The sequence below is a fragment of the Hyperolius riggenbachi genome, chromosome 5 (assembly GCF_040937935.1).
Source record: "Hyperolius riggenbachi isolate aHypRig1 chromosome 5, aHypRig1.pri, whole genome shotgun sequence".
NCBI classification, from domain to species: Eukaryota; Metazoa; Chordata; class Amphibia; order Anura; family Hyperoliidae; genus Hyperolius; species Hyperolius riggenbachi.
The window spans coordinates 32240203-32252691 of record NC_090650.1 but is presented as its reverse complement, the minus strand read 5'-3'; the positions used below and the strand labels follow the sequence as shown (position 1 = coordinate 32252691).

At 44.6% G+C, this 12489-nt stretch overlaps 1 protein-coding gene across 7 annotated transcripts in view; it reads right to left on the bottom strand.

Moving 5' to 3' along the window:
* Positions 1-615: 615 nt before the first annotated feature.
* Positions 616-12489, bottom strand: part of NOS3 (nitric oxide synthase 3) — a 242706-nt gene continuing 230832 nt past the window's right edge. For all 7 annotated transcript variants that reach the window (XM_068235393.1, XM_068235396.1, XM_068235397.1 and 4 more), the window contains 3 exons: positions 10347-10495; positions 7462-7656; positions 616-1401 (listed from right to left, as the gene is read on the bottom strand). In XM_068235393.1, coding sequence (XP_068091494.1) covers positions 1291-1401; positions 7462-7656; positions 10347-10495 — 455 coding nt within the window. In that variant the 3' untranslated portion in view covers positions 616-1290. The remainder of the gene's footprint in view (positions 1402-7461; positions 7657-10346; positions 10496-12489) is intronic.

Below are 12489 nucleotides of genomic sequence, written 5' to 3'. Positions count from 1 at the left end.
TACCTCAATATGGCTTCATCATGCATATAGAGACTACCTGACTCTGCCGTGGGGAGAAGGGGGGGGTCACAAAAACTACCTAACTGATTTGTGTGTGTAAGGGGGGGGGGGGGCACAGAGACTACTAAACTCTGCTGTTGGGGGGGCCTGCATTTAGCTCTTCTGTGGGATTGTATGAGACTAGCTAACCTCTGCTCCCCTTGTGCATCAATGAGCTTTGGGTAACCATGGTTTTGTTTCCGGTTGTCCCTTCTCAGACCACCTTTGGTAGGTGCAAACCACCGCATACCATGAACACCTCAGAAATCCTGGCATTTCGGAGATTCTGTGACTCAATTAGTTTAGGTCTTACGGCTTGGCCCTTGCAAAAGGCACACAGATCCTAACCAATGCCCATATTTCCCGCTTCCAGCATACCATGCCCAACTGACTTGCTGCCATGATAATGAGATAAATTAACATAATTTACTTCACCTGTCAGTAGTTTTTCTGTTGCGGCCTATATTCATGTCATGTATGATCAACGAAAGGACGCCTGCATGGAAAAGTCAAGGCATATAATGCATATACAGTATATGGCACTGCCTATAGGACGTACACTAGAGGAGACATCCCTTGGTTATAGCTACCATTTATTAATAGAACACGGAGAACATATAGTATGACGTCATATACACCCAAGACTTTCATCCTTGCGTAAAACAGGATAACGTAGGTTCCTAACACTTGGTAAGAACCAGAACAAAGGCACAGACCGCCTGTAATCTCGGTGGCAGTGAGGATTCCTGGCAGCGGGCAGATGGCACTATCATCACCTTTGATAAGATTGAAGGAAACCATTTTGCATCTGAAACAAACAGCCAACAAACAGCTCTTGGGTCCACAAATATCTCTCCATGCATCAAACTCCGAGTCATCATCAAGGCCAAAGTGTTCCAAACATAAAAGGAACAGCAGGGTGGTGTGTAGAACACCTGCAGGAGGATTAGGAAAGGGTTGGAGTTTTCGGACTCAGCACATGAACAAAGTTAGGTTGTGGAAGTGATGCGATTGGCCACATGGTCAGAGTCTTCCTTTATTATCCAGTGCAACTTTTCATAGTGGTAGCATTTATCTGACTGGAAAACGTGAAGTGATCCGGATATGTCTGTCGATGGAGGGTCGTACATGTCCTTCTGAAAAGCTCTACATACATACTGGTATGTCCTAAACCTCCACATACAGAAGACTTATCTTTATACTCTCTGTATGATTGTGATTGTCCCATGTGAGTGTCGTCCTGTACATATATCACGTCTCCCGCTTCTCCTGTATTGACATAGACTGACACCTCACACGTGTGGTCACTTCATGTGTTCGAAGCGTGATGCCAAAAATGTCTTCATGATATCGGTTTTGGTCCTGCCACAGAAATACAGAAATTACTATCTAAATGTAAGGTTCATAAAGGAAACATTACCCAGTTCTACCTGTTCTCATTCTGCCCCAAGTGGCTGTCTCCACCATCCTGTCCATGTATGTTTCCACCAATCACGACAACCAACTGACCCATCATCATCTGCTCCTCATCTTGATAACTTTAGATGCTTCCAATATTCCACCCACTCCGATTCTACTACACGTGTCCACCACCCAAATCCTATTTAGCCCCTCATTTATCTAGTAACCATGCCTTCTGTCTGAGCCATTACCTGTTGCCCAAATCTACTGCTTACTCTATTCCAACCAGTTGCCTCCACCATTACGTCCATGCCTAACATACAACCAATCATAGACTGTATAGTAGCTTTCTACTACATAGATTTCCATTGATAAAAAAAAACCCTGTTGATCTGGAAATGCTGGATTTGAATTATACAGTACTGTATATCACCATAAGAAACATTAAAAGGAGTGCTGACATCTACTATACTGTCTGTGTTTCACCTGTGTGGATGGTATTATATACCTTAAAGAGGAACTGTAGTAAAAATAACACTTAATAAAATTGTTTTTTTTTTTTAAATATTCATTTATATTCAGTGTTTGGCCATTGTAAAATCGTTCCTCTCCCTGATTTACAATCTGAAATGTATCACTGGTGGTGACATCTTTAGTTTTGCCAGGTGATCTGTACGGAATTTTCGTTACTGAGAATTCCATGCACAGCATCACGATCACATAGCGGCAAAATGGGGAGGATGCCTTCCCCCCGGTCGTCAGCCAATCCCCTCCCTTACCGGCCATCCCCGCTGCCTATAATGTAATACAGCAGCCAGCGTCAGACCTCCGATCACCCGGCGACCAGTGAGAACGGGGGCTAGGACCTCACGGACACCGCACTGATATGCAGAAGTGATGTCACTTCCCCATATGCAGCGCGGTGTCCATGGGGGTACCGTGCCCCAGCTGATTCTGAGGTCTGACGCTGGCTGCTGGGATGACTGATGGTGAGTGGGGTCCCTGTCACTAAACATGGTGCGCTAAACTTGGGGGGCACCTGTCACTACCTAAACTGGGAATCACCTGTCACTACATAAACTAGGGGGCACCTGTCACTACCTAAACTGGGGGCACCTGCCACTACCTAACACAGGGGTTCACCTGTCACCACCTAATCTAGGGGGGAGTCTCTGTCACTAAACATGGGGGGTTCCTGTCACTACCTAAAACTGGGGGCACCTGTCATCACCTAAGCTGAGGGTCCCTGTCACTAAACACGGGGGGTCCCTGTCACTACCTAAACTGGGTGGCACCTGTGTCGGAGTCGCTCACAATCTAATCCCTACCATAGTCCTAGTCCAGTGATGGCTAACCTTGGCACTCCAGCTGTGGTGGAACTACAAGTCCCATGAGGCATTGCAATACTCTGACAGCTCTAAGCATAACTCGGGGAGGCAGAGGCATGATGGGATTTTGGGATTTGTAGTTTTGTCACAGCTGGTGTGCCAAGATTAGCCATCACTGCTGTCTAATGTCCCACTAAGTACATGTAAATTTGACTCCACCAGTGACCAAACCCACATCCTGGTCCACGGCCATGCCCATTTTTCAGCGTGGAAAGCATTCCCCCTATCCCCTCCCCCCCCCGAAATTTTCTGAGGACGCCCATAGTGAGATACTGCTCGCTTGGCACTTGGAAAAAGCCCTTATTTCTAACAATGCAAAAATGTTCATAGACAGCAAACTGTCAGGACCATAGTAGGAGGGGTTTCACTACAATATCAGCCATACAGACCCCCCTGATGGCGTACCTATGAAGTAGCCGCCAGGGCGCAGGATACAGCTGATATACGGCTCTTATCCTGCTCCTGCACAAGTCCCGGCAGCGTTTATTACTATTCCCCCTCCAGGTCGACGTGGTTGGTAGGGAATAATGTAATTCAGCTGATAGATATTGCTGGTGGCCGAATTACGGTGTTTTAAAAAGTAATTTCAGCTCCGTCTTCTGACAGCGCTGCAGTTACTCACTGTGCGCTGCTATAGCCATAATTCCTATTACAGTCTATAGTGGCGCCGGCTGAACTCAAATCTCCTGCGCGGTTATTACAGCGCTTGCCCTGATGATCCATTTGAGAAAAGGAAAGGGGGTATCAGCTACTGATTGGGATTAGGTTCAATCCTGGGTTAAAGTTCCTCTTTAAAGTAAACCTGTAACTAAAAAAAGGCCCTTGAGGACTGGAGTTTGACATCCTTGCCATTGACCTTGAACAAGCATGCAGATCAAGTGCTCTGGACTGAAGTCTGATTAGATTTGCCCTATGCTTGTTTTCGGTTTGTGATTCAGTGTATTGGTGCCAGAAAGATCAGCAGGGCAGTCAGACTCGTATTGTTTAAAGAGACACTGAAGCGAAATAAAAAATTGTGATATAGTGATTTGTATATTTAGTACAGCTAAGAAATAAAACATTAGGAGCAGAGACATAAGTCTAATATTGTTTCCAGTAAAGGAAGAGTTAAGAAACTCCAGTTGTTATCTATGCAAAAGAGCCATTGAGCTCCACAACTTTCAAAACCGCAGAGAGCTCTGTCTTCTAAAGCTTGGTATCTCAACTGTCAGTCACTGTATTTTCTTTTTCTCTCCAGAGGACAGTTCAAAAGTTCACTGGCCTGCTCTGTAAAATCATTAAGAATGCTGAATAGTGTGTAAACTGTAAATATTAGAGAATGATGCAATGTTATTAAAAAAAACACTATATAACTGAAAATAAAAATGAGTATATTTTCTTTCCTACTAATTATCTAGTAATTATCCGTACTATACAACCAATTCATTATAGCATAATTTTTTTTCGCTTCAGTGTCTCTTTAAAAGAAAATAAATAAATGTCAGCTCCCATACCCTTCCGACTTCAGGTGTGTTTTAATAGCCTAGAGCAGCATTCACTAATAAGTGGTACTATTGCCAATTACAAATGGTTTACTAAGCATGACCTTTGATGTTATACCGCCACATCTAGTATCTGAACTCCAACTGCCACTTAGGAGCTAATTTCACATTAACTCCAAATTCTGCACCCACCAGCTGTCTACGCTATCCCATCTATACTTGACTCCACCACCCATGTCTACCATCTAAACAACTAAACTCATGTTCCTTATTCTGCTCTCCGCCATCACATTGATGACTGGCTCGCCAACCATTTCTGCCATCCAAACCATACCTCTCCCTCATTGTCTCTTCAGCTGGTCCCATAAACAGTCACCACTGTCTCATTTATGCCTCATTTCACCAACCAAGTCTAAACTATCACCTGGTTCTACATTCTCAATCTGTTCTTTGTCATCCCATCCCTACTGGATGAAGCCAAATCCAGTTTGCCTTAAAGTGAACCTCCAGACTAAAAATTGACTCAGCAGCACTGCAAAGGCCTGGTGTTTCTTTAACTGTTTCACAGCATCAGAACTTTTTTTCTCTTATACAAGCCTCATTTTTAGCTGCACAGCAAAAAACTGCCCAGGCATTTTCCCCCTAATGCTGTGCAAAGCATGATGGGATTTCTAATGTTGTTGTTCTCATTCTGCTGTTTTGGTGCAATTTTTTTTTTTTTTTTTTTTACATTTTGAATTTGACATTTGAAGCCTAGCGTGTGCAGCTGGGAGGGGTTATCAGGACACAGGATAGTTGGAACAGTGTCTCCTGCTCCTTGTCACCTCCTTTCAACCAAAAAGATGGCTGCCCCCATGACAAAGATGGCAGCCCCCATGAATCACAATTGCCTGTTCTTTTAAAAACGGGGTCGGTAAGAGAATATATTACCTATCTATTCTAATTAACATAACTAATGTAACTTGATGACAGTATGTTGTTTAGGCTGAAGTTCCCCTTTAAGATTCCATCAGCTATGTGTCTATGATCCAAATTCTACCCAATCCCACACCTGCTCCTCATTCTGTTTCCACCACCTGTCTCCATCATCTCATCCATTCCAGGTTCCACCAACCATGTCCAGCATCCAAATCTTCACCTGATTTAACAACTCATCTTATGCTTCATACACACTTGAGATAACAGTCTTTGGAAAATGAAAGATCACAGACCAATTTTACCCCATTCCATGTAGTATGAGAGCCATACTCTACACAGTCTATTCTATGGAGCTGCACTCCCCATAAGATAAAATCTTTGCAAGATGCTGCACACAAAGATGCCCGTACACACTCAAAAGATCATTATCTGCAAAAGATCTGTTCCTGCAAAAGATCCATTCCATGCAAAATGCATTATAGTCTATGAGATCTGCAGATCATCATACACACTTGGTTTAACAGACTTCATCTGCATATCTGGCAATCATCTGCAGATCTGAAAATCCACCCTGTTGAATCTGATCTGCAGATGATCTGCAGATGATTGTCTGTTAAACCAAGTGTGTATGATGATCTGCAGATCTCATAGACTATAATGCATTTTGCATGGAATGGATATTTTGCAGGAACAGATCTTTTGCAGATAATGAACTTTTGAGTGTGTACGGGCATCTGTGTGTGCAGCATCCTGCAAAGATTTTATTTGTTGGGGAGTGCAGCTCCATAGAATAGACTGTGTAGAGTATGGCTCTCATACTACATGAGGGGTGGTAAGATTGGTCTGTGATCTTGCCTTTTCCAAAGACTTTTATCTCAAGTGTGTATGAAGCATTAGTCTTCCATTCAATCAATCCCACTTCTGCTCTTTATTCTGTTCCCAACTGCTGTCTTCACCATTTCATCCATGCATGATACCACTAAAGATATCTACTATCCAAACCCCACCTGATCCCACATCCTTCAGCTGTCTTTCCCAACCCTTCCCTACTAGATTGTGCCAAGCCAAAATAAACTGATGAGATAAACAATTGTATCCATCCTCCTACTCCTAAAAATTACTTTTTTTTAGATCTCCCACAGCTTTATGGTTAAAATCTAAAAAAAAAATAGATTTATTGCTTTGCTCAATAACACTGTGTTTGTGTGCTCCAGAGAGCTAAAATATATGAACTGTTGACTTTTATATCTATCCTCTGCCCTCAGAAGCCTTCTCTGCCAGGAAAGAGTTTTATGGCTGTAACTCCTTATCAGTGAGGAATTATGGTATAGTGTGACTGGGAGAAACTGTCAGTTTTAACTCTTTCAGACAGAAAAAGAAGAAAAGGAACACAGCATAATTATTTGTGTACATACACATCTCTATCTCATCATCAAATGCATTTTTTTGGGGGTTGAAAAAAGACCTACAGTATGTGCATCGAGTTCAACCAGAAAATAAAGTACACTAGCCTGCACGCTCACATATCCCTGTTGATCCAGAGAAAGGTGAAAAACCTTTACATCATGTCAATTAAGGTTCCCTTTAATTTAAGGACCGCCTTACGCCTATAGGCGGCGGCGGGTTTAAGTGGTTATTACATGGAAAGGCCGCTCGTACGAGCGGCCTTTCCATGTCAGTTCACGGAGACTGTCTCCGTGAACAGTGTGCGAGCTGCTAATTGCGGCTCGCACGCCTAATGTAAACACGCGGGGAAGAAATCCCCGCTGTTTACATCATACGGCGCTGCTGCGCAGCAGCGCCGTAAAGCAGATCGGCGATCCCCAGCCTCTGATTGGCCGGGGATCGCCGTCATTTGATAGGCTGAAGCCTATCCTTCAATGCGCAGGATGGATATCCGTCCTGCGCAGGATAATAAGGAAGCTGGAGGTAAGGGGAAGGAGGGAGCGCAGAAAACGCTGCGGAGGGGGGCTTTGAAGAGCCCCCCCCGCTCGGCCACACGGAGCGGCGTCGATCAGACCCCCCCCCAGCAGGTCATCCCCCTAGTGGGGAAAAAAGGGGGGGGGGGGAAGTCTGATCGCCCTGCCTTGCTCACGATCTGCGCTGCGGGCTGGAGAGCCCACGCAGCGCAGATCTCAAAGAACAGCCCTGGTCCTTAAGTGGTTAAGCTACCCAACAGGAGTGAGGCTAAAACTCTATGTATCCTTAGCAGTGGAGTCTGGTAATCTACCTACCCTCAGCTCTCCAATGTAGTCTCCAGCCTCAATGACACCCATGTCCCCCTGAGACACCAAGATGAGCTGGACAGTCTGTAGGACATCAGTGGCCATAGTGACGTCCCCACAGATGTACATGTGTCCATTCTGGTTCTTCAGAACATCGTAGACATGGCAGGCCAGCTGTGTTCGCAGAATATCCTGTACGTAGGTCTAGAAGAGAAGGGAATAAAGCAGATATGCACCATCCATATGACTGATCAGTGTAAACTCTTCTCTTTTACTTGCTCTTTGCCTATTTCTGTGGCGTGTTTAGCGGGTATAGTAAAGTCTATGTGCAATGGTAAAATATGGCAGAGCCCTCCAACCAGTTATAATGCTTTACCTCTGGAGGCAAAGCTGCATAGCTCATGTAGCTCCCAACTGTCCCTTTTCTGAAGGGACTGTTCCTGTTTGGGAACCCAGTTCCTCTGGTGATCTTTCCTCTTCATTTGTCCCTCTTTCAGGACCAATGTACAGTTTTATTTAAAGGTCAACTATCAAACTAATTGTACCACCAGAGGAGGCACTGACCTGAGATAGAGTCCATCATCCCAGGGGACACCAGTGAGCACTCTCCCCCGCCTGACTGTGCTTTGTACAGCACGGGTGACGGGACAGCCGCTATCGCTCCTACAAATCTTGACCAATAGTCTGTTACAGAAGTAAGAGTGTCTCTCCCTCCTGATGTGCCTCCACATTTGCCCCCAAACACCTGCAGCTTCATTGGATGTTGGCTAAACAAGTGAGCTGAAAGAGGGGACGAGTTTAGTGTGAGCAGCGTTTGCAAGAATATGAGCAAAAAAGGCCGTCTCTCGCTCCTCACTGCAGCCGTCAAGTGCTGTACAATGCACAGTCGGGTGGGGGAGGCTGCAAATATATTTATTCCCTCTGGTCATCCCTCATTGGTGTCCCCTGGGATGATGGACTCTTCCTCAGGGTGACGCCTTACATTTCACAAACCACACGCAGCACAGTAATATTATTTGCTGTGTCCTGGACTACACGTGTTACATTATTCATTTATGGTGTTTGCCAAAATACAATTAGTTTGACTGTTGTCCTTTGTATATGAGATTGATTTTTTTTTTATTTTACAGAAAAAAATGTTACATTGTTTGGTTGAAAAAAAGACATCCGTCCATCGAGTTCAACCAAGGAAGAAAGGAATAAGATAACTGTCCTAAACCCGCACATATCCCAGAAGGAAGGCAAAAATCCTTCACATGCTTGGGCCAATGAGCCTTAAAGGACAACTGTATATAGAGAGGTAGGTGGAGGCTGCCATATTTAATTCCTTTTAAGCAATACCAGTTGCCTGGCAGCCCTGCTGATCCTCTGCCTCTAATACTATTAGCCATAGCCCCTGAACAAGCATGCAGCAGATCTGGTGTTTCTGACATTATTATCAGATCTGACCAGATTAGCTGTATGCTTGTTTCTTGTGTGATTCAGAAACTACTGCAGCCAAATAGATTAGCAGGGCTGCCAGGCAACTGGTATTGTTAAAAAGGAAATAAATATGGCTGCCTCCACATGCTTCTCGCTAACAGTTTTCGCATAAAGAGACTCTGAAGGCAAGAAAAAAACAGGATTTTACTTTAAAAACCTGTTTAACATAATTGCCCCACCTAAAACGCATCCCCGCGGCTGAAAACTCCATTAATCACCCCAAACTCCCCGGGGCACATCGCAGGGCTCCTTCCGCATAGAGGCAGAGCTTTGGGCTGTAGCTCCGCCTCTACACGCGTCAATTTGTGATGATCGCAACCTCTTCCCGCCCCTCTTAGTCTTCTTTCACTGAGAGGGGCGGGGAGAGGCGGAGATCAGCGCAGATTGACGTGAATGGAGGCAGAGCTACAGTCCAAAGCTCTGGCTCCCCGGGCAGCAAAATCCATGACCTAGAAAGTTGTGGATTTTTGCCCCGGGGAGTTAGGGGTTATTGAGTTTTCAGCCGCGGGGATGCGGCTTTTTAGGTGGAGCAATTATGTTAAAGTACCGTATTTTAAAGTAAAAACCTGTTTTTTTTCTTGGCTTCAGAGTCTCTTTAAAAGAGAATTCCGTCGGGAATTGCATAGTAATTATAGCCGTGGTTGTCCTTCAATGCAAGGAAAGCATCTAAGCCCCCTTTATATGCAGATACAGAATTTGCCATTACTACTTCCTGTGGTAAAATATTCTAGATTTTAACCACTCTTACTGTAAAGAACCCCTTTAAATGGCAAAAACCTTTTCCCTCCATACGCTGATCATGCCTGCTTGTCCTTCATTTTTAAATGAAACAGTATTTCCATCCTAGATTGATATACTTCTTATTTTCAAATATTATATGAAGGGGAACTAACAAGTCTCCAGTAGACATATACAGTATAAAATTATTGTACCTTGAAAAAGGGGACCCACCATGGCCCTGAAACAATCGTCGGTGATCGAATGGATATCATGCTTATGACAAAATAAACCGTCGTTGATTGTGTGCAGACCTTGTGGATTTCTTCTGATCGCTTATTTAGGGTCCAGCACCCAGAAATCCTCTATTGGTAATCTAATCCTGGATGGCTGGATAGTATGCTGGTTAGGGGCTCTGCCTCTGACACAGGAGATCTGTGTTCGAATCTCGGCTCTGCCTGTCCAGTAAGCCAGCACCTATTCAGTAGGAGCCCTTGGGCAAGTCTCCCTAACACTGCTACTGCCTATAGAGCGCGTCCTAGTGGCTGTAGCTCTGACGCTTAGAGTCCGCCAGGAGAAAAGCACGATATAATGTTCTGTGTTTGTTTGTTTAATCCCCACCACACCCCTACTCAAACATTTCACAAAGAATTCATAAGCCAAAGACACACTGATCTTCCATCATCATTCCTCACCTTGGGGCAGTCCGGCTGGCGGGAGAAGGCCGTATAGATCTCCTTGATGGCCCCTTTCTCCTTGGCATGGTAGGTCTCCTCCTTGTAGATGTGGTCAAGTTCTGCACAGCGAGAGCCAAACACCAGCGTCATCTCACCAGGAACCAGACCTGCAACAACAGGGAGACCCGATGAGGGTGGAGCTACTGCTGCAATTACTGGTCATGTGGAGGAGGTATGATGGGTATAAAAGCTGGGAAGAGGCTAAGTCGGCCTCTGGAGTGTAAGTATTAGTGGAAGCCTTAATCTCCCTAGCACTATACCCGAGTGTACCTGGGGGTTCATTTTCAGTCGCTAAATGGGAAACCCCGAGCCACACCTGGAGAAACCGCCAGACGGGGTAAATGAAAAGATCAATGGAAAGCAGGATAGTCAATTCATCTCCACAAGATCCATCTTCATTGTCTTTCCCGCCCCCCCCCCCCCCCCCCCCCCAGGCATTCCATCTTTATGGTTGGAACGCTGCCTGTCACATGACAACAGATGGTGCCCTCACCACAGAGCGCCTATGAGGAAATGATAAAGGGTCGCATGTGCCTTCTGGATTCTGGTGAAGGGGGACTCTCTCTGTTACCTATACTGTGGCAGGGGAGTCACTCTCTGGCTACCTATACTGGGGGGATGGAGAGGGCGGCACTCTCCAGCTACCTACAGTGGGATGCGACAGTTTGGGCAACCTTGTTAATCGTCATGATTTTTCTGTATAAATTGTTGGATGTTACGATAAAAAATGTCAGTTAAATATATCATATAGGAGACACACACAGTGATATTTGAGTACTGAAATTAAGTTTTTGGGATTTACAGAAGGTGTGCAATAATTGTTTAAACAAAATTAGGCAGGTGCATAAATTTGAGCACCACAAAAAAGAAATGAAATCAATATTTGGTAGATCCTCCTTTTGAAATTACAGCCTCTAACCACTTCCTGTAGGTTCCAATGAGAGTCTGGATTCTGGTTGAAGGTATTTTGGACCATTCCTCTTTACAAAACATCTCTAGTTCATTCAGGTTTGATGGCTTTCGAGCATGGACAGCTCTCTTTAACTCTTACCACAGATTTTCAGTTATATTCAGGTCTGGGGACTGAGATGGCCATTCCAGAATGTTATACTTGTTCCTCTGCATGAATGTCTTAGTGGATTTTGAGCAGTGTTAAGGGTCGTTTTCGTGTTGAAAGATCCAGCCCCAGCGCAGCTTCAGCTTTGTCACTGATTCCTGGACATTGGTCTCCAGAATCTGCTGATATTAAGTGGAATCCATGTGTCCAACTTTGATAAGATTTCCAGTCCCTGCACTGGCCACACAGCCCCACAGCATGATGGAACCACCACCATATTTTATTGTAGGTAGCAGGTGTTTTTCTTGGAATGCAGTGTTCTTTTTCCTCCATGCATAATACCCCTTGTTATGCCCAAATAACTCAATTTTAGTTTTATCAGTCCACAGCACCTTATTCCAAAATTAAGCTGGCTTGTCCAAATGTGCTTTAGCATACCTCAAGCAGCTCTGTTTGTGCTGTGGGAGGAGAAAAGGCTTCCTCTGCATCACTCTCACATACAGCATCTCCCTGTGTAAAGTGCGGTGCTTTGAAAGCTTGCTTATTCTTATTCATTTTTAGTTAGCTAATAAATGGTATCATCCTGATTTAAAACTTCTTCCTTGTGTAAAGTGTGTCGAATGGTTGGACGATGCACAGTGACTCCATCTGCAGCAACATGATGTTTTAGGTCTTTGGTGCTGGTCTGTGGGTTGACTCTGACTGTTCTCACCATTTGTCGCTTCTGTCTATCTGAGATTTTTCTTGATCTGCCACTTCGAGCCTTAACTTGAACTGAGCCTGGGGTCTTCCATTTCCTCAATATGTTCCTAACTGTGGAAACAGACAGCTGAAATCTCTGAGACAGCTTTCTGTATTATTCCCCTAAACCATGATGGGGAACAATATTTGTCTTTAGGTCATTTGGGAGTTGTTTTGAGACCCCCATGTTGCTACTCTTCAGAGGAAATTAAAAGAGGAGGGAAACTTACAATTGACCCCCTTAAATAATCTCTCATAATTGGATTCACCTGTGTATGTAGGTCAGGGGTCACTGAGCTTACC